Raw genomic sequence first — 24,615 nt, forward strand, 5'->3', positions numbered from 1 at the left:
GGGATTTCTTTAGTGTCAATAGGCACTTGTTGACCTGGCTTTAATTATGTCACAAACAAAGTCATGTCAATAGGTGCATGTCGACACAACAATTTTTTTTTATTATGTTGTTTGTGTCAATAGGCCGATATCGATATAGTTCTTGCCATGTCGATAGTCCAGTGTCAACATGCCTTTATCTATGTCGATAGGACCCTATTGACATGACTAAAGCCATGTTGGTGGATTATCAACATTACAAAATCGAATATTTTTTAAACCATTTCTAAAATGGATAGGAGAATGAGAGTTTCATGTTTTTTGTAGGTTCACTTAAGAAAGATGATTATTCGACTACATTTGTCCATCTCAGGCATTATAAATTTTTTCGGCAAATGAATTCTAGGGATACAATTCAGAGCTTCAATGCCTGCTGTAATTTCATCAATACCCTTTATGTTTTTCAAGATTGTCTTTAGTTAAAACATTTTATTCGCTAATAAAGGACTTTCATTAATGGGTTCTTCATCTCCATCGAGTTTAAAAACCTTTTGTAGGTGTTTGGTTGTGCTACCTTCTGCCCTCTTTCCTTTCGGATCGTCAAGGGGGTTTTCCATTGATTCTAAGATCTGTTCTAATGCCTCCACATTGCTTTTTATACTATTTATATTTGTGGTGAAGACTACCAGAATCTTACGGATCTCTGCAAGTTCAGATTCTGAAGTCATTTTTGATTGTTGTTGGCTTGGTACTAACATTCGTTCTAACCGACTAGACTTCTGACTCCAGCTAGGCGATGGATGCTTGAGCTTAGGAGCAATGATAACCTTGAAACCCCATCGAATGTGAATATAATCAATTTCAATGTTAAGGTTCCTCTTGATAATATTTTAATAAATCTTGAGGTTTATTGAATTCTATGCACCAATCCATTAAACAATTCATTCATGCAATATTACTTTATTCAAAAAGAAAATAATTGCATTGAATTATTGAAAACTATTGACAATAAGGACAAATAATGTTTTCATTGAATAATACTTTAACAGATCTAATTTAAACTATTTTTTTACATGGACGCTTGACTTTGTTTTGTTGGTCATCAGACTTGCTTCTCTTGGTTTTAACGATTAGTTCCTTAAATTCTTCTGATCCTTCTAGATACCCTAAGATGCGTTTGTTCCAAGTCTTTTCAATGAGATACACTAACTTTTCAGTCAATGACTCAGGAGGAAAGAAAACTTTGTATTGGGGTAAAGAAAATTCTATAGGCACTCCGTACTCTTCCGGGATTAAGTTAGGTTGGTAAAAAGATGTCTCATCCAGTCCGATCAAACGAATGTAATAAGATCCTTTGGTACTTAGAGCAGAACAGTAAGTATATAACAGTACATAAAGATTATTTATTAAGGGTTCACTTAAGAAAGATATTACAATGTTTTTTGCAGGAGAAGTGACAAAGAAGGTCAAAAAGTGGGTGCAAATAGGGCACCCCTATATAATCATCTTTATTTACTATTATATGCTTATTTTGAAACCATTGTTTCTATTTTTTATGTTTAAAATTTATATTTGAGTAAAATCCACTGTTTTTTTTTTTTTTTAACATATTTCAATAGTGAAATCCTTTTCTTACTAACCTAGTAAGATTTTGAGCCTTACTAAGAGTTGTTTTGCTCAAATGGGTTACCACATAAGAAATTCAACACCACAACCTAAATTAAAAATCAACTTCTTTTGAACTAGATCCAAGGTTTTGAAAATGAACGGTTACCAAATTTTCACATAACTCCCAAATTTAAAAATGAGATTTAACATTGAAAATTAACTTTTTCTTTTAATTTTCTTTTTCAAAATTCATAGAATTTCTTACTCTACAACCCTTAAGCTTCGGATCATGTTTTTAGATGCCAACAGGTGAGTCCAAGTACCCTTATTAAGTTGAAATCCTTAATAACATAGTAAGGCTAAAGGGACTCATTTCATTATCAAGGTAATGAGCCTGAGGTTACGGTGCATTTCCTTGTACGCAAACCTATAAAAATATTTAAAACCTTATTTAATACAATAATAGTGAATAGTCAAGAACAATAATAGTGAAGAGTCAAGATGTGTGAATGTGATAATGTTCTGTTATTATCATACGAATTGGTGTTCTATTAGCAAAAGTTGGTGTGGCAATAGAATCTTTCATAATCATAATAAAGTTAAAAGGGATTGGTCCTTGGTAGAGAAACTTACGGCTTTGTACACAGATGGTGCAGAGAAGAAATATGCCCAAACTAGTTTTGTCTCTGCATTTTCAAATTGTTGACATACCCCTTTCATCATGATTTTTTATGACATACCCTTGAAAAAAAAAATTCTTTATTTCTTCCCAAAAATCATTCTTTTTCAAACTTTGGTTTTCAACACCAAATGATAAACCACTCATTTGTTATTATCATTTTATTTTCTCAATCAATAAAAAGAGTAGACATGATTATCTTTTATTCTAGTTGCCTTTGTGAAATAAATCAAAGGTGAAAACAAATTAAAAAAAAAAAATTTATGATTTTCCTAAAAAATATTATTTTTAGATGTACTAGTGTCCGTGTTGCCTAGAATTTATTTTCTCATGCAAAATTATTTTCATCCTCAGAAAATTATTTTACCACCACACTCTCTAGGAAAATGATTTTCCCACCTCTTAAAAAATTAAGGGTTCTCTTCAAGGGACCACAACAAGGTTGAAATTTATGGATTGGAGACAAGGGCGGAGCTAGTAAGGAGCTTGTAGGGGCAATTGCCCCCCTTAGAACTTTGAGGCAATCCTGAATTTTCAATTAAATACATGTCTTATTTGCTCCCCATCCCTCATCTCCTTCCTTAGTTGCCCCCACCCCATCACGTCCCTCCAATTTTTTTTCTCCCCAGCCCTCTTATAGTTTTTGAAGATGACAATGTCTCTTGATTGGACCTTCCCTCATGTATTAATTGAAAAATACCTAAATAGTCTTTTCTTCTACTTTCGATAAAAAAAAATCTTTGAATTTCTCTCCAAAACTATTCATATTCAAGTTTTTCAATTGTATCATTAATTATAGTTTAGCCCCGCCACAATAAAATCCTGGCTCCACCCATCCATGTCATCATTACACATGATTATTCATATTCAAGTTTTTCAACAATACCATTAATCGTAGTTTGACCTTGTAGGCACCAGAATTTTGAAGAGGCATTTACAAATTTTATAAATAAAAATGAAGTCTCTAAAGTTATAAATGGGTCTCGCATCCAAATTGAGTCCATTAGTTGGGAACGTACCTCCTACAAGCCTAGGTTTTGAGTTTTTGTAGATAAAGACCATGATCAAGGAAATTCAAGTGATCTGCATTAAGTATTGGGCCCATACACTTAGCAAACAAGTTAGACTATAGTTAAATTCAAAGTCCATTAAAATGGGTTGGATCAATAAACAAATACCATTTGAATCGGTTATGTAAAATCCGATTAGATAAGGGGGTATATTTGGAAATACCATTCTACCCCTAAGTCTATAAATATCAAAGCCTCTCTCATTGAGAAAGGAGTTGGATCATTTTCTCTCATAAGACAAAAGTTTTCCCTTTAGAGAAGAAGAAGCTCTCAAGCCCTTCTTCAGAGATAAAACAAAGATTTTCAGAGATCTAGACTCCGATTAAAGAGAAAGCGCGAAATTATTCTTAACCGATAAAGCGCGAAACCTGGAAAAAAGAAAATCTACATAAACCTCTATAGAAGATCAAGCTCAAAAATCATTCTTTAAAATTCAAGAAAATATTTTCAATCGATAAAACGTGAAGCCCGAAGAATAAAAAATCTATAGAAGCCTCTAAGAAAGTCAAATACAAATAAAGTCACCATCAAAACAAGCCGATCACGCGCAAAGTTCAGGGAGAAGAAAAGCCACAAACATCATCTTTTTGTACTTGACTCTTAATCAGAGGAAAACATTGAGATTTGTACTATCGTTTTCATCAAAATAAATAAAATCATTTGCGATCTTATTTCACGAATTTTGAGGTAAATTTGTTAAAATTTATTGTCAATAGATCTTACTATAATAAAATCTTGACTCTACCCCTCTATGTCATCATCACACATGACTATTTATATTCAAGCTTTTCAATTGTACCATTAATTGTAGTTTGATCCTACTACAATAAAATCCTTGCTCCACCCCTGATTGGAGATGAAATTTAAATGGATTAAAAATAAATCCTAATGGGTTGGCCTAGTGGCAAGCCAAGCCAAGCCTTGATAAGCTCCCCAAAAAGGGTAGGTTAAGTATTCAAAACTCCCACAAAGCAATGAATTTCTTTAGGCCACCATTTAGTGGTCTGGTTGACCTTTGAATCAACTAATTGCACGAGGACTTTCCGAGGGGGCGGTTGTGTGTGACCGTGAGATTGGTCTCACCTGAAGGGTGGTGATACCCGTGATAAGCAAAAAAGAAAAGAATTAAAAAAAATTTACGATAGAGATTAAGTCATTTTATTAGTTTATAAGGTCTGACTGAGGTTAAGCGGGATGAGATCAATTTGAAAATACAGGGTGGTATATCAAATATTCACAAAAATGTGAAGGGGTATGTATAAATCACCCAAATATTTTTTACGTTGGGATTTGGTAAGATAACAGATTTCATATTAAATTCTTTCCATATTGAAGCATATGTTTGTAAAACGCTTGTCTCGATTTTAAAATTTATTTCATTTACATAACTAAAATACCTGTACCAAATGTTATCACACAAAATATCACCACGTGGCAAAATCATCAGGCCCACTAGGGTCTAACTTGTAGGCCACCATAAATCATCTCTCATGTAAACATGTAATGTGAACTGTGTAGGCCCAAACAACATGCCACGTGCATTTTATCACTGGGACAGGTATTTGTGGCTAACACCACAGAGTCTCTCAAATAAAACTTTCACTTTTTTATTTTCCAACTGTCGTATTTCTATTGGTTCAGTATCAGCAAATGAGGTGGTGAACTTACCACATCAGCTTCCTCTGTGAGGACTTCTTCTCTACACTGCCTGTGTAGGAAAGTCATTTCCCTCTATAAATTGAAGAGAGCTTCGTTAGCATGCTTCGTTCTCTTACGACACTCAGACAGAGAGAGAGAGAAAACTTGCGAAGGTCTGATAATGGCGTCTAGGTTAAGGGTTTCGATCTGCTTCTGTATATTAATTTCTACTCTTTTTGTTTCATCTATGAGATTGATCTCTGCAGAGGAAGAAAAAGATCAGTCTCGAGAGTTCGTTCTGACTCTCGATCATTCTAACTTCTCTGAAACTGTTAGTAAACACTCATTCATCGTCGTTGAGTTCTACGCTCCATGGTAACGCTTCTTATTCTTCTTTAAATTCGTGTTTTTTTTTTTACTGTGCTACTTCTTGTTGATTGATCTTCGGTTCGAATTGCTTTCCTCTGTTCCCATGGATGAGAAGCAAATGAAACGATTTCATGAAAAAATATCGTATAATCGGGGATGAATTTTCATTCTGTGCGTGTCAGATCATGAATTATTAACTAATTTTTCGGTTTTTTGAGTTGTTTTAATTGAATTTTTGGAAATTCGTGTTGATTTGCTAGTTATCAATCACTAAAAGAGGGATTTTATGGGAGAAAGAACATTATTTTGGATTTGTTATGTAATTAAAAAGAGCAACTATGAGAAACTAATACATCATTGATAAAACTAAGTTGATCATATATTTTTGGGTTCTAGATATAAATTTTGGATCTCTAAAGGTAATAGTGTTAATGGTTGCGAAAGAAAAAGAAAAAGAAAAATCATTTTGGTGTGTTTCAAATTTGGGATAAATATTAGCATCATTGTTGCATTGGTGACCACCCAAACCAATACATGTATCGATAAAGGTTACTTGGATCTAAATGATGAATTCCTTGGAGCATAGAATGTATGCTTGAGTCAATAAACTGATCGTTTCCTTAATATGGTAAAGTCGTCGGCCCCAACTACAGTACACTATAAAGAATTAGCACCACCCCCACAACGTACGACAACCCCTGACGCTTCAGCCCCCTAATATGGGGCCTATTCTGGATGGGATGTAGGCTTTTCAGCCTATATTTGTTTAGTGTGAAAGCAATTTGACCCAATATTTTAAAAAACGGACTGATAATCAAATCGAAATTTTCCTCAACTGGTCGGAACCCGGTTCAATTTGGTCAGACCAATTTCTATTAATTTAACTAATCATATAAAATCATTAAATTATTCGATGTTTATCGATTTTCAGTTTTTCACTTTATGTAAAAGTCCTAAAAAAATTTGTAACTTGATATTTGATAACTAGAAAAGGTAGAAGTCGTTGTAGATTTTTTTATTTAATTATAAGATTTAAGAAGATTTTTGTATTTATTTAAAGACCCCTAAAAAGAAAAATAATTTCGTAAATTTAACGATTTTATTTACTAATATAATTGTTAGAGTTTTAGTAGGTCTCTGAATTTGTTTGATAATAAATTAATACAAATATAAAGGATTGATTTCTAGATTTTCTAAGATTTTATCTGATTTTTTTTTTTTGCAAGAGAATCTAAGAATGAATCTTTGAATATTTTTAAATTTCCAGAAAAACGTTCCTTGGTAGAGGATGGTTTTCACTGTTGAATCATTGATTTTTAAAAAGCCGACGGTTCTTGATTGCACAACGGTTTCTATTGCATGTAGGCTTTTCAGCCTCCATTTTCTTAGTGTGAAAGCAATTTGGCCCCTCCCGGAGATATTCAATGTTGCTGGCCCACACTGTAAGACTATATTACACTATAAGGAAGTAGTCCCACCCCCCAATGTACAAGAACCCTTGATGCTTTGGCCCCTCCCGGAGATATTCAGTATTGCTGGCCCACACAGTCTTCCTTTCTGTCTCTTTTCATCAATGAGAAAACCTTTCGTTCTTTCGAATGATTATAAGAAAGACCACTAAACCAAATTTGTTTAAGTGGTGTTGTAGAACGGTGAATGGATTTAGTATTAAAAATCTTCTGCTTGTTCAGAAGATTAAGATAATGTTGGGTGCATTTAATTGATTCAAGAAGGGTGGTTATTTTGTTGCTGTAATACTCTGTTATTTATATTCGTTTCCCCTAATTGGATTTATTTCTTTCACCCACTTGACAGGTGTGGGCACTGTAAAAATCTTGCTCCCGAGGTAACCAATTTTCTCGATTCAATTGTTTTAAATCCTGATTTTTTTTTCTATGTTGTAATAACTCATACATTTTTTATAATTATGTGTATCACAAAGAGTCTGAAAATATCGATTTCAACCTAAAAGTTCTCTCTCTTAATTTTAGTATGAGAAAGCCGCGTCTCTGTTGAGTAGCCATGACCCTCCAGCTATTCTTGCAAAGGTTGATGCTAATGATGAAGTAAACAAAGAACTTGCTAGTAAATTTGAGATTCAGGGCTTTCCCACTCTTAAGATATTTAGAGATGGAGGAAAAAATGTTCAAGAATACAACGGTCCTATGGATGCTGATGGTATAGTTGCATATATGAAGAAACAACTTGGTCCGGCATCAGTTGAAATAAAATCTGTAGAAGAAGCTAGTAATCTTATCAATGACAAGAGTGTATTTGTTGTAAGTGTTTCCTTGCTTATTTGATTGTATATTTCTCTCCTTGTTTTACGGGAACGCTTAATCATTATTGACTACTTTGCAAATTCTTTAGGTGGGATTGTTCCCAGAATTTTCTGGGGAGGAATTTCAGAACTTCTCAATTTTGGCTGAGAAGTTGCGCTCCGACTATGATTTTGGTCATACACTTGATGCTAAACTCCTTCCACGAGGGGATGCAGTTAAGGGGCCAATAGTTAGGTTGTTCAAGCCATTTGATGAGCTTTTTGTCGACTCCCAGGTAGTGATGGTGTCTTTTGTTTTCTAGCTTCTGGAATCTTCGTCGGATTTCTGGGTTTTTATTTGTTTTTCCCTTGTAGGATTTTCATGTGGATGCTTTGGCAAAGTTCGTTGAAGAAGCTAGTGTGCCTGTTGTCACTATTTTCAACCGTGATCCAATTAACCGCCCATTTCTCATGAAGTTCTTTGATAGCCCCAATGCCAAGGTAAAATACCTTATTTAGTTGGTGGAGTTAACCTAAACACACTTTTAATATGTTTTCTTACTAGTGAATCCATCTATTCATTGTTAATGTTGGAGAACTCAGCTGCCTATCTAGTAGTATACTCTTGGATGGGGAAAGGTGGACTACTGTCTCTTATGAAATTCTTAATATTTTCCTTTTGTAGAAGGAATCAGACCATCCAACATTTAAATCACCTCTTTTGATCATGCAGCCAATCTAAATTTTAACCTATAAATCCAATAACAAGTAAAAATATAATTTATTTTATGTTCCTTTAATCTTTTTAGTAGGTTCCATTCTGTCTTTCTTTTCTTTTTTTAAATTATTGTTCCTTTTCTTAAGAATCATCGTAAAAGCTGGTTTTCAATAGATGATAATGTTTTTTATAGCTTTGTCCCTATTAATTTCATCATTGATTTGGCAGATTGTCTAAAATGCTCTTAGTAATATTAGCATTGACCTAGGTTTTTTACTTGAAAGTAAAATTTGGTGTTGCCCACCACTCCCCATGTATTCTCTGATTGATTGTATCTCTTGGACAGGTTTTGATGTTTATATGTTAGTGTTTAGAAGAGAGAGAGAGATTTAGAGGAGAAGTTTAGAGAGAGGCTCTATAGAGTTATTTCTATGAGCCTCCTCTCTTATATTTATATAAGAGAATTAGGGCTATGGTTAAGTAGGACATGTGGAACTGGAAAAGACCAGTTTGCCCCCACACGTCCTATACATACCAATAACACTCCCCTTCAAGTTGGAAAGTCCAACTTGGAACAAACTAAAGAAGCTACAGAAAATAAACTACTAAAGAAGAGAAAATAAAAGAAACTAAAGAAAAGATACCACTCCCCCTCAAGTTGGAGCATAAATATGAAGTAAATCCAGCTTGGAGCAAATAAGACTGAGGTGACTACAGTTAAGTGGGACATGTGGAACTGGAAAAGACCAGTATGCCCCCACACATCCTATACATACCAATAACATATGTTTCAAATACAATGCAGCTAGTTTCATGATGCATCATTACCTGATTCTTTCAATCTTTTTTTTTACCTATTCCCCCTTTTGAATGGTTTTACTGAAAAATATATTATTTGTATTGGCTATTTCTTAATGGGATAGGCCATGCTGTTTTTAAACTTCAGCAGTGAACTTGTTGACACTTTCAAATCAAAACTCCATGATGTTGCCAAACATTACAAGGGGAAGGGTGTAAATTTTCTGATCGGTGACCTTGAGGACAGTGAAGGAGCCTTTCAGGTTATACCTACTCTTATCTTTTTTTCAAACTACATGTCTTTTGTTGGTATCTGTCACTCAATATCATTTGTTGGGTTATTTATTATTTGTTTGCATAAACAGTATTTTGGCCTTAAAAATGATCAAGCGCCCCTCATCCTCATTGATAACCATGATGAGAAGAAATATCTTAAACAAAATTTAGAGCCGGATCATATTGCACCTTGGTTGAAGGAATACATGGTGATGCTTCTTGTTCTTCTCTTCCATTAACGATCATGTTGTATATTTGATGTGTTACTACTACATTAGTTTCCTGACTCACCTAAATTACTTGCAGGATGGCAGTTTGAAACCATACACAAAGTCAGAACCTATTCCTGAAGTTAACAGTGAGCCTGTTAAGGTGGTTGTTGCTGACAGTCTTCAGAATATCGTGTTCAACTCCGGTAAAAATGGTATGTATTTTCATCAACTTTTTTGCATCCTTTATATTATTTTTAGTCCTTTTCTTTTCTCATCTTCACCATGTATGGATTCATTAGTACTTTTCCCACTGATGCTTATTTTGACAATTAGGTTGTGCATGATTTAATTCAATGTTATCCTGGAATTACTCCTGTCATGGTATTCATTTATTTTGTTTTCCCATAAAATATGTTATTTTTAACTAGTTTGAATATTATTTTTTGACCTTAAACCCTACCACTTCACCAGTTTACCTACAAAAAAAAAAATGGTTTGTGCATATTTACTTACTTTTATGCACCTTTATCAATGAGGTACATAGGTAATCTCTAACTTAGGGGTCTTTTTCATCCAGAATATGGCCAACACACCATTTGCATGCAATAACGAAGTATTTGATGTGGGTACACCATCTCAAAGTGTCCAAGTAGCATAACATGGGAAAAATAGTTAAAAGGAGGTCATCAATATTCACTAATATTTCAACATTTTGTATTTGGTGTTCACTTAAAAGGCATGTTCTTGAGGTTTATGCTCTGTCTCTTGAATCATACACTCAAGATTTAGGCTCTCGAGGCACCCTCCCCTCCCCTACCCTATAAAATGGCTATATTCAGTACAATCAAAATGGCTATTCGTGGGGATTACTTTTGCTGATTTTGTTTTTAGATGGAGCTCTTTATGTAATCACTAATGTTGTTTTTTTCTTTCTTTGTTGTTCTCTGTGAGGCTCTCTCGGCTTCTTTGTTTCTTGTTTCCCCTTTTCTCAACATATTATACTTTTCAAAACAAAACAAAAATTCACTCTACGTTTAAGAAATTTAATTATGAATTTCTTAAGTCACTAACCTGGGGGCATACTCTTGCACACTGTTTTGTTCTACTTTAGATTTTTCTTTTGTGTCATACCCTCTCAAATGTGATCATTCATGGCACTTGGGGTTTGGTTGCATTTGTGATCCTCTATTAACAATTAATGTTGTCTTGAATGCTTTGATTTTAGATGGCCCATGAATTAAAGAAGTTTTGGTCCTCTTTGTGGATAACTAATACAATTTAGGATAGCAATAATGACATTAATTTATCCTTATGATATTAAAAATGTAAGTAAAGCTAAAAACTCTCCAATATCAATTGCACAATTTCTGCTAGATAGTTGGTTTGGTTACAACAATTTTATGATGTTCCGTATGAAATAATGATCTAGCATTGATGTATCACCTTGAAGACAAGTGAGAATAAAATCTGAATTAGAATGCTCAAAATCTTTATTCATCTTTTCTGAAACTTTTTCCTTATGCTTCAGTCTACATGTTTTCTGAAGCAAGGATGATGATTTGACATATTTTGTTCCTGCAGTTCTACTGGAGTTTTATGCGCCATGGTGTGGACATTGCCAGAAATTGGCTCCAATCTTAGATGAAGTGGCTGTCTCATTTCAAAATGATGCAGATGTCATTATTGCTAAGATTGTAAGATTACTTCTTGCTTAGACTGTCAATAGTGATTAGTTTATGCTATATTGCTATTTTCCTTTCAGTATCCCCTTAGTGATAAAATTTGGTTGCAGAGATGTAATATAAACCAGTTGTACCATAAACATAAAAGGGTACATAGTGAAGAGTGAGCTCCCATGCTATCATGGTGAGTGATGAACCATGTATGATATCATTCATGGTGTGTGATGAACTAAGGTTCCACTACTCTTGAATTGAATCAAATGGTAACATAAAGTTGGGGGGATATGTCATAATTTTCCATTTGCAAATGATCCATGTATATCACATTTTATTAGTCTTCAATAGAGATTGCATGGTTCAACTGTTGAAAACCTGCATTTGCAACCCAGAGACCATTGTTGCTAACGTCATAAGTTTTCTTTAATGCTTGATTAGGTAACAGAATTAAGGATTATGCTATCTTTTTTATAGCATTCCTAGTAATAGTGAATTCACAGTATTGCCAACATGACTTTCATGCTGAGGAATGATACCATAGCCCCTAGACTACATGGGAAGCTTGGGTTCTTGATGCCATGGTCAAAGATGAGTGATATCGTGCTCAACCATAGATATCCTTTATCAGTAGTAAATCTTGTTTGCTAGCTTCTCAGCAATTTGTCCCATTGATTAACAAATATCCTAGAAATTTTCTTTGAGTCATAAATGAAGCATTCCTACTAGTATTGAATAGTGTTTTTCAACTAGACATCCATGTAGAGGTATGATACTATAGTCCCTAGAGTACATGGGAAGCTTGGGTTCTTGATACAATGATCAAAGATGAGTGCAGTCCTGGTCAACCTTGGATATATTTCTTGGTTTGACCAACCCAACCGGCACTTTCCGACAAAGTCCTTGTGAATTTTGGAACCTTTGTTTAGTTAGGGGATTTGACAGCATCCATGAGGAGGCCAAATTGTTTGTTAATATAAAAAAAAAGACCGGCATTTCAAGTTTTGATATCCTATTTATAAGTTGTAAATCTAGTCTGCTAATTTCTCTATCTGCAATTCATCCTATTGATTCACATGTTTGTGAGAGATTTTTTCTTAACGAGTAAATTTAGAGAAAAGATCATCCCTATTTTTATTGGTTTTATTCTATTTGTATTGACCTTTGACAGTCAGCATTGCTTTGTTGGTTCTAATGTTTTAAAATTTTCTTCTCTATGTATTTTCTCTCCTTTTTATATCTGTAATGCCCTAAAGGATGGTTATTTTGGCATGCTCCAAGAGGCAAATTATTTTGGCATGCTCCTTGGGCTAAGAATGCTGTACATAGAAACTCTTTGTATGTAGTGGATTCTGTTATCTAGTTTTGTACTTTACATTAATAAATTCTTATGTCACTTTTCAAAGTATATATATATACAAATATACAAATATTCACATTCCACTACCAAAAATGATATATTCACATTCTTAAGTCATGAATTGTCTAACATCTCAAATTTATTAGCTGCTTCTTGCATTTCTTGGCATCACCTGTGTATCTTAAATTCACCTCTTGTAATTGCTTTCTAGGATGCAACTGCCAATGATTTCCCAAAAGATAGTTTTGACGTTAAAGGTTTCCCAACCATATACTTTAAATCAGCAAGTGGCAACATAGTGCTGCATGATGGAGGCAGGACAAAGGAGGATATAATTGAATTTATTCAGAAGAATCGGGATACAACTGTCCCGCAGGACTCGCCAAAAGATGAGCTATGATGAAGGTAATGATCTAACCTTCTGTCATCTACCTTTTTTATGAAGTTGAGTAGTCCCAGTTATCCCTTTGATTGGATCATCAATATGAACATATTAAGAACCATGGTTTTACGACATGTGTTAATTTTATGCATCTTAATTTTTCATTATGAATCTGTTAGTATTTGTGATGGTAATCAAGGTATTCTTTGCAAAATAGTTTATCCTTATTCTGAATTTCTTGGTTCTTCCCAACCTCACCTTTAGCCCTTTTCAATGTTGGCACCTTAATACATTTTCCTATAAAATAAAAAAAATAAAGAAGGAATCCTTTAGTCTTCAACTACTTTAGCCATGTGTTGGGATATTTGGTTGGAACAGAACAACAGGGCCTTTGAAGGATTGACTGAAACACTCTTTGCATGAGGTCCTTGTATCTATTTTGGAATTAATTTTCTATTGGAGCTGGAACTTCAAGGGATATAAAGGATCATCTTTTAAGATATCTTATTTAAGTTGGGTTTATTATGTCATGATTGAGTGCTTGTAGTTTTTACTTTCTTTCCTTCTGCTTCTTGTTGCCTTGTAGGGTGGCCATCTTTTCTTTTTTTTCTTATTAATAAGTTGTTTTACGTATCTATCAAAAAAGAAATAATACTTTGCTTGCCATAAGAAATTATTTGGGTATCTTGGGTTTATGTGATTTAGGAAGAACCAATGGAGGGTGGGTGGTGGACATCATTTTGCCAATAAGGAACACTTATTACCCAAAATGGGTGCTTTGGAATTTTGTGCAATATCTTTACATGGGGAATTACTCTCTCCCATTTCTTCTTTCATATCTTCTTTGGTTGGTCCACACAAATCCTATTTTTCCATTCCAATTTACCCTGGATCATATCTTCTATAAAAACATGCTTTGGATCTTATCATTCAACCCAAATCCATGTTCTATGGACATGTTTCACATTTTATTAGTGCCTTAAATGTACATGTTAGTTCTTCAAACCATCTCAATTCAAGACCAAAGAATATATGACTAGTGAGTGATGTTGACATATTTAATGGATGGAGTAGAGATGAATTGTGCTCTTAAACAATTTTAGGTTGGGAGGATATAGCGTATTTTTTTTTTTTTTTTGCATTATCTTTGATTTTGATTACATGAGAAATCCCAGGGTCTATGAGAACTGAAAATAAATGTAGGGACTGAGAGAATTAAATGGAAACAGAGTTAATAATATGGAGAGAGATAATTAAATAAACCGTCACGGACTTGAAGTATCATTCTCTCCCATCTAAAAACAAATTCCTCAAAGTTGGGCCAGAAAAATAGGAGTGATTTGATCTAATGCATAAGAGCACTAATTGGTGCCTGGCAAAGGTTCTTATCATCTTAATAGCCATATCTTAAGGTTTCCATCACTGTGGCCTTGCTTTATAAAAAAAAATTATTTCGAGCACTGTTTTCATATTTACGCCTAATCTCTCCTCTTTAACCTATACTTGTCAGTAACCCTAGATACGATTAAATTATCCGTATTTTTATGTGCTTCTGAAGTTCAAAATATATCTGTTTTGATATTGCAGGAAGGGCGAGAGAATATTACTCAATAAAAGTAGAAAGTATGCACAGAAATTTCTCCAACAGCTCTCTCTCATTTTGTTACTGAATAAATTTGGGGATCGTTAAGGTTTTGTGCATTTTCTAGTTTTCAGTTTTTTGGGGATAGAGTGTTTAGTGGTTAGAATTGTTGGCGGTGGCCAGATGTAGCTCAGCTTTTCCTAATTTATATTTCAGTTTATATATATAGTCTCTCTTTAATGGCTTCTTCACTTCTAATCTCCACCATCAGTACCTGAGCAAACTTTTCAAAGAAAACAACTGTAATTCTTTAAACTAAAGAATGCTTGTAGGCTATGGAAAGCAAATAATTCTTAAGAGGCCAATAATTTAGCCTACATTGAGAACCATTTAAGACCCAGAAGAAACAATGATCAATAATATGGTGGGAGCCTATATTGAGCTCATTTTAAGGTCCAATGGAGACGATCCAATCGAAAGTACCAACTTAGCTGAGTTTGTAAGGTGTGTGCAGAGTTGATCTCACGACCAAGTGACCCCAAGCATACTCAAGCTTAGAAGCTCAGACTATTGCTAAATCTTGTGGTGACACATGTCCTTATGTTACTGGTCAGGAAAATAACCCTCCACAACAATCACCATAAGTTTGAAGGAAAGGTATTAGAGTAGTAAAATAGGATGCATTTGTAATAAGGTGAGGTCTATTGTGATACACCTTTGGATCGAATTAGTTAAGATTTGTATTAGATCAGAATCTCTATTTAAGATTTCATTTTATTATTTTATATATAAACCATACTAGTGTTCTTGTAATCAATACGTTTCTCCTAATATTTGATTTAATTATTTTATATTAGAAAACTAATTTTAAAATGAAACATTACAGCATCTAACTACTTTCTATTACTAATATGAACAAAATTGATCTCTATGTATTAAAGTAAAAAAGAGTTATAGAGGGGCAAGTGAGATAGTTTGTCTTGGGATCATCCTACGTGTCACCCTTGATTAAATTAGTCAAGAACTCGTAATACACCCCAATTAAGCCTTTGAATTTGGGTCGTCCCTCATCGGGGACAAGAGCTATGGCTTTCCTCTTGTTTGTGTTGTTGTACTTGTCATCGCCATCGTTGTCATTGTTGTTGTTGCTACTAGAATTTAGTGATTTTAGAAGGCGAAGTTGAAGCTTCTTCACATCTGATAATTGAAGTGGTTTCAATAGGAACTCTTCTGCTCCTCCTTCCAAGCACCTGTTGTTAATCAACAAAAAGGAAAACATCGTAAACAATTCAATTAGGTGTTCATTTCTCAATATTCAATCAAGAATTGGACGGCTAAGAATGTTTTGATCCCAAGGTAAGATACTGGAAACAAATAGAGGATATTATAGCCTATTCAAAGACTTAATGTCCCTGTTTTAGAATGTGTTTTAACTGAATAATTAGATGCATGCAGTGGAGTTTTATATTTATTACTTATATAATAAAATGCAATTGTAGGACTCACTTTTGTGATGGATAAACTTTCATCCAGTTAGGATAAATATCTTATCCAACAATAATTTTTGTGAGTCTTACTTTATTGTATTTCCTCTTCACCTCATTTATAATAGTTTTGTCTAGTATAAACATTGAAATAAAGGAGTAGAATCTACACAACCTTACTTCATTGCTTTTCCTCATCTTCCCTCCCCTCAACTTTATTAGCTTTCTTCTTCCCCCCCTCTTTTTTTTCAATATTACCCTTTCTAATTTTATTATCTTTCCTTTTGACCCTTTTAATCCCAAGAGGATGCTTGTGTTGGAGGCACAGGCAAACTCTAGTATATAAAATAAAACAAGATGGTTGTCACTGTTGTGTTTATTTTCCGCATAAAGGGGTTCAAATTCAATTCCACATGTATTTCAAGGATAACTTTTAGCTATTGCCTTTTTCACTTTTCTCCATTTTCAAGAATACCCCCTCCTACTTTATACATTGTTCTTCTTCTTCTCCTCCTTAAATTCAAAGAGGATTCCCATGTTGGTAAACAACTCTAGTTTGTATGTATAAACACAGGGTCAACGGCACATGTTAAAGTCCAATAAATACACTTAGAAAATTGAATTTTCTACCAAAAATGCGGTTGAGGGCACATGTTAAAGTGCAATAAATACACTTTGAAAATTGAATTTTCTACCAAAAATGCACTCAAAAGATTTTGTTTTACCAAAAAATACCCTTAAATACTTATTTTCAAGGTGTATTTAATGCAATTTATCATGTGCCCTAAGGGAACATGTTAACAAAACCCATGTACATATAATAAGTTCATTTTCCATGTTTTATCCTTTTTAGGGTCGTTGGCTTGATGTTAGCCAATGAATTTGACTTTTATTTTTTTGAATTGAGGGGGAGGTGGGGTTACTAAAATTCCCTTTTTTAACCAACATATTTTTTTTTTTTTAAAGCTTAAAGAAATTGACATACATGTTGATTCTTGATTGCACATTTTCCGAGGACATGACCACGACAGGAACGTCTTTCCAAGAAGATTTCTGCTCACGTAAGAGAAAATCACAATCCATCAAGTAAACTAAAAAACATATCAGATGGTAGAGAATTGAAGATGATAGTTGACCTTGACGCGTTGTAGCAAATCATAACCAGTCATCCCAGGCATACAGTAGTCTGTCATGATCATGTGAACCTTCACTGCCTGCATCTGATTAAGAAATAGGAATATTAGTCGACATTGAACCAATTTAAAAGCCCATTTATTAGAGACCACAATGGACCATTTGATAAGTTTCGATCTTAGCCCAAATGCAATTATTTGAACATGTGGTCATGTGGTCATCATCTTTCTTAGGAAGACAAACACAATGCAATTATTTATCTCATATGAGACAAACTTGGCTAAAGGATTTAGACAATAATCCATCTTACAAGACTTTGAAGGCGCGCCATTTGACAATCGTGCATGTTCATCCAACATGGAGGCACCCAATTTCAAAGATTATAAGTTTTCAACAAACTCATAATGATCATTGATCACCATGAATCTGAGGACGGAAATTAGAGTATTATTGAAAGCGTTGTTCTATGATGTGATCGACTAACTAGAGATTTTGATTAGAACTGATTGTGGTTATCACATCAGTTAGAATGGTTAGAATTTATTTAATTTTTCACATAAACTCTCTAAGGATTATGTAATTAATTGATCTTATTATTAATAAAATTTTAGTTTATCAAAAGCAAAGAATAAAATTAAAAACAACAAAATAGTCTTCACACACACACACACACAAAAAAATTGAGTTATATACACTAATAGATAATTTAGTCCGACTAGCCTTACTAAGATAGTAAGGATTTCACCCTCGCTAAGGATCTTTGGGATCAATTTGTGGCATCCAAAAACAAGATCCAATGGTTCAAGGTTGTAAATGATAAAATTCTAGGAACTTTGATATAAAAACAGTCCCAACAAAAAATTAGTTTTTACCGTTGAATTTCAATTTTAAGTTTTGGAGTTATGTGTAAATTCGTTAGCTATCCATTTTCAAAACCTTGGACCAAGTTAGGAAAAAAAACGATTTTTTTATTTATTTTGGATCTGAGCTTTCCGAAGCAACTTAGAGGGCCATGGAGTTGGATTTCTGAGGTGGTAATCCATTTGAGCAAAACGACCATTAGTAAGGCCCCAATCTTTACTAAGTCAGGAAAATATTTCTCTTGATAAGTTTAGCCATCTTATTTCCAAAGGGATCTTTCATTACTCAAAAGAATAAAACGGGCTTTTAGTATGATATTCAATTAATATTACAGATTTGAATCTTACACCATTATCAATGCTTTCTATGAAAAAAAATGAGATATGCTTTACAAATCCTTTTTTCTCGTTTCTATTCGGTTTAAATTTCACACAATTAATACAAATTAACAAAACATTTTTTGTTCATAATTTTTTTAGTTTTTGATCTCTTGCTTGTTACATTTTTAAGAAAGCCATTTCATAAAGGGGGTTCTTGACTTAATCACCTCCCACATAAATGTGTGATCATCTGATAATTTTGACCTCGATTTAGAAAAAATAAATAATAATAATAATAATAATAATAATAATAATAATAATAATAAGATTGTTTCCCTTGACCCTTAAATTTGATAAAATTTAACAATACATAGCAGAAACCCCTCTAGGTTTATGCATTATTATTTATTTTTCAAATCCATATCTCTCAAAATTTTGTTGCTATATTTAAGATCAAAGTCAATTTAAAATATCATGTTAGGCAACTATAATTTTGAGAATCCAAGGATGCATGTCTCATTAGCCACAATAATGGAAGAGATAAGTCAGAAAGCCCTTTAACAAAAAGGCTAATTGGAACAAAAAAGAAAAAAATAGGGATATTTACGAAAAGAGTCGCGCTAGAGTGACCTCAATGAGGGACACCTTGACGTGGTGGCGTGCAGGGGTGGAGCTAGTAAAGAGCTGGTGGGGGCAATTGCCACCATAGAACTTTGAGACACCCCTATATTTTTCAACTAATTACATGCCCCATTTGTCCCCTCTCCCCCCCGCCCTCAAAATTTTTTTTTTTTTGTTGATGACATTGCCTCTTAACTCATATACTAATTGGAAATAAATATCATTTTCGTCACCTTCTAACCAAAAGCCTTTGAATTTTTCCCTAAAACCATTCATCTTCAAGTTCTTCAACTATACAACTAACCATAGTTTGCCCCTATTACAAGAAAATCCTAGCTCTACTCCTGGTGGTGCACACATGTCCGTAGATGCCTCTTACTTGTATCTCAAAGAAACACATCTTTGGGCATGTGCGCACCACCCATCAATATGTCCCCCAGTGAGGTCACTTCAGCATTAATCTTACTAAAAAAATGATCAACTTTTGACGAATTTACAATTTCAAGTCACTGTTCATTTTAATTACCAAAACATGAACAATAACAAATTCGGTAAAGTGACGGGAAATAGTCACTTTAAGACTGCCAAATTCGTTACCGTTCTAATTTTTATTTTAGTTTTTTAAACAAAAACTTGATCATTCACATTATGGTAATTAAAATGAACAGTTAGCTGGAATCGTAAATAACTCATATTCAGCTCACGAAGTGGTAATTCACCCAAAAAACATACCCATCTCTCTTTAAATGTTTTCCTTCACCTCTCATTTGCCAAAATAACGGAAGAGATAAGAATTGGGTCAGATGTCTTGAGTTAAGGTCCCACAATTACTGCTCATCAAATACCCAAGTTAGGGTGTAAGGGAAAATATGATATTTTTGGATTTTTGGTAGATTAGTTTTGGATTGGAAAACCCATTGTCATATATAATAATTTAGGATTGTAATCATTCTCAATACAATTAAACTCTCTTATTTCTAATTCATGGATATAGATTTAACCCAATCACCTAAATCTTGTGCTTCCTAATTATTTTCTTGATTGTGTTTCATTTTATACATTGCTAGATCTAGGGATCCACGCTCACAATAAGTTAAAGAAAATTCTTTCATAAAAGCTAATCGGTAAAAAAGCAAAAAAAAATAAAGAAAAAGAAAGAACAATTATCTATATATGTCTCTTTTATTGTTTTAATTCACCTTTTCTTTTTTTCTTTTTTCTTTTTTTTTTTTTTTCTATCAAAAGTCCATTTGGGGAAGAATCAAGAAAAATAGGAGAACCTACCCATTTAAGAATTCTTGTAAAATAATAAAAGAGAGTGATTTCAAACAGGAAACAAAGCATTCTTAGAGGAACTCACTATCACTTGAAAACAATAATTAGAAGAAGAAAATATGAGCATTTTGAATTTCTAAGTCACTTTCTCTCACCTGCTGCTGAGATATTGATGAAGAAAAAGAAGAAGAAGAAGAAGAAGAGGAGGAGGAGGAAGCACTATCAAGTAAACCCAGATATTCCAAAGCCTTATCACCAGATTCCACACAAGTTACTGTAACAACAACAGCAAATCCAGATAAATAAATAAAAAAATGAAAGAAAGAAAGATAACCCATTAAAAATAAGATTCAACGTGTGTATTTGTGTGTGTGTGTGTGTGTGTGAGAGAGAGAGAGAGAGAGAGAGATTTACCATGGTAAGAAGAGAGAGTGAGGAGCTTCTCTAAGAGCTTTCTATGAATGAGACTATCATCTACTGCTAAAACATGAAAATGTTGTGTGTCTTCATGCTCTATCATCTCTAAGGCCATTTCCTCTGTGTGTGTGATTCTATTTATGTTAGGTTTTGTGATGTTCGGTCTCTCAAGGCTTTTATAGGTTTATCAAACTTAAGCTAGTCCATAGTTTTAAAACTCGACCATTGGAATGTGCAAGTGCAACTGAGTTGAGTCAACTCAAGAGCCAAGTAGCTTTTGAGTCAACTCACGCAAGAGAAACAAGTATAAAAAAAATTAATTTGTTATAATTATTTAAAAAGAGAGCTTCTATTGCCTCACCAACTTTTTCTAACGCCACCCCAAGATGTATGCTAATTCTTTGGTTATTTACATATGAATTGGGGTGGAATTAGCAAAAATTGGTGTGGCAATAGAATCTCTCTTTAAAAAATTGAATCACGATAAACTGACTCAAAAAAAAAAAACATACTCAAACCTACACAACTGATTTGGAATGTGCACAAAACTATAGATTTTTGGTTAAAAAGCCTAAGGATGTAATGTCCACCCTTCCTACCTCCGAAGATCGGACTTCGATTCGATCGAAAATGATATGTTGTAATTATTTTCAAAGAAAATATTTTAAACCCAAACACAATTTGCAACACCCCACTAACTTTTTGATGCTATTGGTAATTGGGTCATTCTCAACCCATGATAGTGGACCATTGCCATAAGCCAATAATTTTCAAAATTGTGCTCCTAAGACAAGATTTGTGTGAGGATCATCTCTTTCAATGAGATGGTCCCTTATGATTATGCCGATATAAGGGTATAAGTTGTCGTTCATTTGATTTTCTTTTTCTTTTCTTCTTTTCTTTTATAAATGATCACATTTTTAAGGTTACCACCCTTCGGTGGAAAGAAAGGGGTGGTCTAGCACATTCCCCTCTCTTTAATCGAACCCTTACCAAGATCTTAGATAGTTTGGTACTTTATCTGTACGAGAGTCACTATAAAAAATTATTTTTTTTAAATCATATTCTGGGTGCCCATTCACATCATTTTCTAAAAAAAGAATAATGACGAGTTCAAATCCACGTAATGGTGATCTTCAGACTTGAAGATCACGTATCTATAGTTACATTTACCTGGAACATGTCGAAAAAATCACCCGTTTGAGGACTTATTTTTATAATCAATATATGAAAAAAAAAAAAATGAGGTCTCCAATGGTATGAGAGAAAGACAGAGGAGAACCAAGCATTTTAAAAGGAAAAAAATTATATTATTATAATTTTTATAATAATAATAATATTATTATTATTATTATTATTATTATTATAATATTAGATCAAATCAGATACATTACTATTTGAATGCTTATTTGATAAGCATTCGGATGTAAAATATTATATGATATCCAAAATTTTCAAATAATATTTAATTTTTCAAATACAAATTCAGATTTCGACTATTTATTGACTGTCCTAATTAGGTTAAAGGGGTAAAAGATGAAATATAATAAAATTAAAGTGATATTTCTAAAAAAGGGGAAAGAGAGGAAAGATAGTAAAATTGGAGGGATATTATTAAATAAGAGGGAGGAGAGGAAAACAATAAAGATGAAGGGGTGAAGAGGAAGTAGTGCAGACCTCATAATTGGAGGGGTGTTTATCCCCCTAGCAAACAACACACATTAACACAAAAACTGTAGCAAAGTGGGACTTACAATTGTATTTGATTATGTAGATATTTTGAGATTTTAAAATAAAAATAATGTTTATTTTTCAAAAAAATATAATAATGTAACTCAAGTATTTTAGACTCGACTCGAAACTCAAATTTCGAATCAAATCAACCCGAGTTAAAAAACTATGATATATGTTTACAAAATAGACAAGAGAAGAGTGGAGAAGGGGGGATGGTTGTTGTTGTTGTTTGTTGAGGAGTGGGCGCTGGGTTGGTGTAGATAATGAGTGGGTAAGAAGAAACTTGATACCACGATCTTCTTTAGATTCTCTAGACAACGTCAGAAGACTCTGTTGGATCTTCCTCCAACTGTGTGGGCCTCACCTATCTTCGTCTTTCTCTCACCAAATTATCTTTTTTATTTTTTATTTTTCTGTTTTTTATGGATTGATGACTGACCAGAATTCAAAGATCTTTGTTCCCACTTTGTCTTCCTAATTAGGAATTGATTCTGGATTAATAGAAAGCTTTTGAAAAGTAGAAGACTAATAATATTATTATTTTAAATGTTTTAAATAAAATATAAGATTTGAAAATTGAAAGACAAAAATTATTATTATTTAAATAAAATTTTCATGTGTTTGTATAATTATCTACGACCTATTTAATAGACTGGAAATTCTTCTAGTCAAGTCAACACAATTAAATTGAGGTGATCAGTACATAAACTTGAGAGGGGTTGAATTATAAATTCCAAAACTAATTGAACCAGATTGAAAATTACTTAAGACTTCAAATCTGTCTTCACCTTTCAATTATTGACTGCTAACTACTCTCGCTCTTATTTATTTAAAAAATAAAAATGGGGTGGCATTCAGAGGCCCTAAAGAGAGCCAAACATTTTTTCAATATAAGGGTTAGAATCCTCACAAAAAAATAAGTCAATTCCAAAACTTCTAACCCCATCAAAAATGGTTTAAAAAATTGGACGGTTCACGATTCTTCAACTTGTAAATTAGGGTTAGAAGTTTCGGAAAAAGCTGATTTTTGTTGAGGATGATCCCTTCATCATAGAGATCATTCTCACAAAAAATGAATCTATGCAGAAACTTTTAACCCTTATTTTGAAAAATGTTTGGCTATCTTTAAGGCCTTCGAACGTTTCTCAGAAAAATGATACTCATTAGTTGTCGATTATAATGGAAATTAATACCTAAATCCATTTATGCTATTCATCATATAATATGCTTCACTAAGAACTTGGGTCATTATTTTTTGTTTTTTTCTTTGATAACCAGATATCCCTGTAGACAACGGATTAGGCACGTATCAGGCTTTGCCCAATCCATAAACCATGGTCTTGTCCAAAGGACTAACTCAGAATGGATACTAGACAAGAGACAGACCCAACTTAAGCCTTCCAAACATATCCGAAACAGAGGTTTGGTGGTGTTTCAAGTACTCAAATGAAAGGAACTACAGTGTTCCCAGGGCATGTGTAACGCCTCACATCACACGCACCAAGTAAGTAAGGATGCATTTTCATGGGCAGCCCTCAGGAATTAATGCTCATACTGGATATTGAACTCATCACCTACGAGCATTAACCGCTTATTAGTCTGAAATTGCCATTGAACCAACCTGTTGGGTTAAACTTTGGGTCATAATTGTCAATGTCAACTTGAAAAAAAATAAAATTGCAAAACTATATAGATTTGATCCCTCAATCATACAAATTAATGTTCTACTTAGTTTTAATAGTAGAACATAGAAACAAAGAATTGATGGGATGATTATATATAAGATGTAACAACCACCTAAGTATGGGTGTATAAATGTGGCAGCTCCAAATTCAAAATATAGGAAGGTCCAAAGTGCTTTCAAAGCAATCATACATCAACTTTTTGCAAGTCTTCTCACCCAACTTAAATATCAACTCTTGGCCATATATTATTGGTCTCCAATTGCTTGACTAATGTAATGGTAAATAAAAATTATTACTCAAAGAAAGTGTAATAATGTTTCATATGCACTAGCTGTCTTAGTCATTAATTGCATTTAACCATATTGAAGATTTCCTAACAATCCAAGGTACACCTCACTAAATATATTGGATTGTAGTACCAAATATACATGATTTGACCCTATCAGACCAAAGCCGCCCTTGTGGAATCCACCAAGC

The 24,615-nt window shown here is 33.4% G+C and overlaps 2 protein-coding genes across 2 annotated transcripts; one reads left to right on the forward strand and one right to left on the reverse strand.

The window, feature by feature from the left end:
* The first annotated feature begins 5,095 nt into the window (after positions 1–5,095).
* LOC147406390 (protein disulfide-isomerase-like) lies at positions 5,096–14,831 on the forward strand. Its single transcript, XM_086434398.1, has 11 exons — positions 5,096–5,349; positions 7,159–7,189; positions 7,335–7,622; positions 7,714–7,899; positions 7,979–8,104; positions 9,245–9,382; positions 9,485–9,604; positions 9,702–9,819; positions 11,189–11,301; positions 12,855–13,048; positions 14,613–14,831. Exons 1-10 carry the CDS (start codon positions 5,156–5,158, stop codon positions 13,041–13,043), a joined length of 1,503 nt encoding a protein of 500 aa, XP_086290524.1. The 5' UTR covers positions 5,096–5,155; the 3' UTR covers positions 13,044–13,048; positions 14,613–14,831.
* A 688-nt stretch (positions 14,832–15,519) lies between these two features.
* LOC147406391 (two-component response regulator ORR3-like) lies at positions 15,520–20,877 on the reverse strand. Its single transcript, XM_086434399.1, has 5 exons — positions 20,717–20,877; positions 20,458–20,576; positions 17,228–17,311; positions 17,077–17,144; positions 15,520–15,857 (listed from the first exon to the last, which is right to left on the reverse strand). Exons 1-5 carry the CDS (start codon positions 20,832–20,834, stop codon positions 15,599–15,601), a joined length of 648 nt encoding a protein of 215 aa, XP_086290525.1. The 5' UTR covers positions 20,835–20,877; the 3' UTR covers positions 15,520–15,598.
* Between the last annotated feature and the right edge of the window lie 3,738 nt (positions 20,878–24,615).

This window comes from Akebia trifoliata, chromosome 3 (assembly GCF_017979445.1).
Source record: "Akebia trifoliata isolate Shusen 1 chromosome 3, ASM1797944v1, whole genome shotgun sequence".
In the NCBI taxonomy this organism is placed as follows: Eukaryota; Viridiplantae; Streptophyta; class Magnoliopsida; order Ranunculales; family Lardizabalaceae; genus Akebia; species Akebia trifoliata.

Bases quoted from the DNA above. Each gene is read 5' to 3' on its own strand.
- LOC147406390 (XM_086434398.1), top strand. From the start codon at position 5,156: ATGGCGTCTAGGTTAAGGGTTTCGATCTGCTTCTGTATATTAATTTCT. The intron at 5,350-7,158 runs GTAACGCTTCTT...CCCACTTGACAG, and splicing joins GTTGAGTTCTACGCTCCATG to GTGTGGGCACTGTAAAAATC. The intron at 7,190-7,334 runs GTAACCAATTTT...TCTTAATTTTAG, and splicing joins GTAAAAATCTTGCTCCCGAG to TATGAGAAAGCCGCGTCTCT.
- LOC147406391 (XM_086434399.1), bottom strand. From the start codon at position 20,834: ATGGCCTTAGAGATGATAGAGCATGAAGACACACAACATTTTCATGTT. The intron at 20,577-20,716 runs GTAAATCTCTCT...TTGTTGTTACAG, and splicing joins CACTCTCTCTTCTTACCATG to TAACTTGTGTGGAATCTGGT. The intron at 15,858-17,076 runs GTATGTCAATTT...GATTAACAACAG, and splicing joins GTGCAATCAAGAATCAACAT to GTGCTTGGAAGGAGGAGCAG.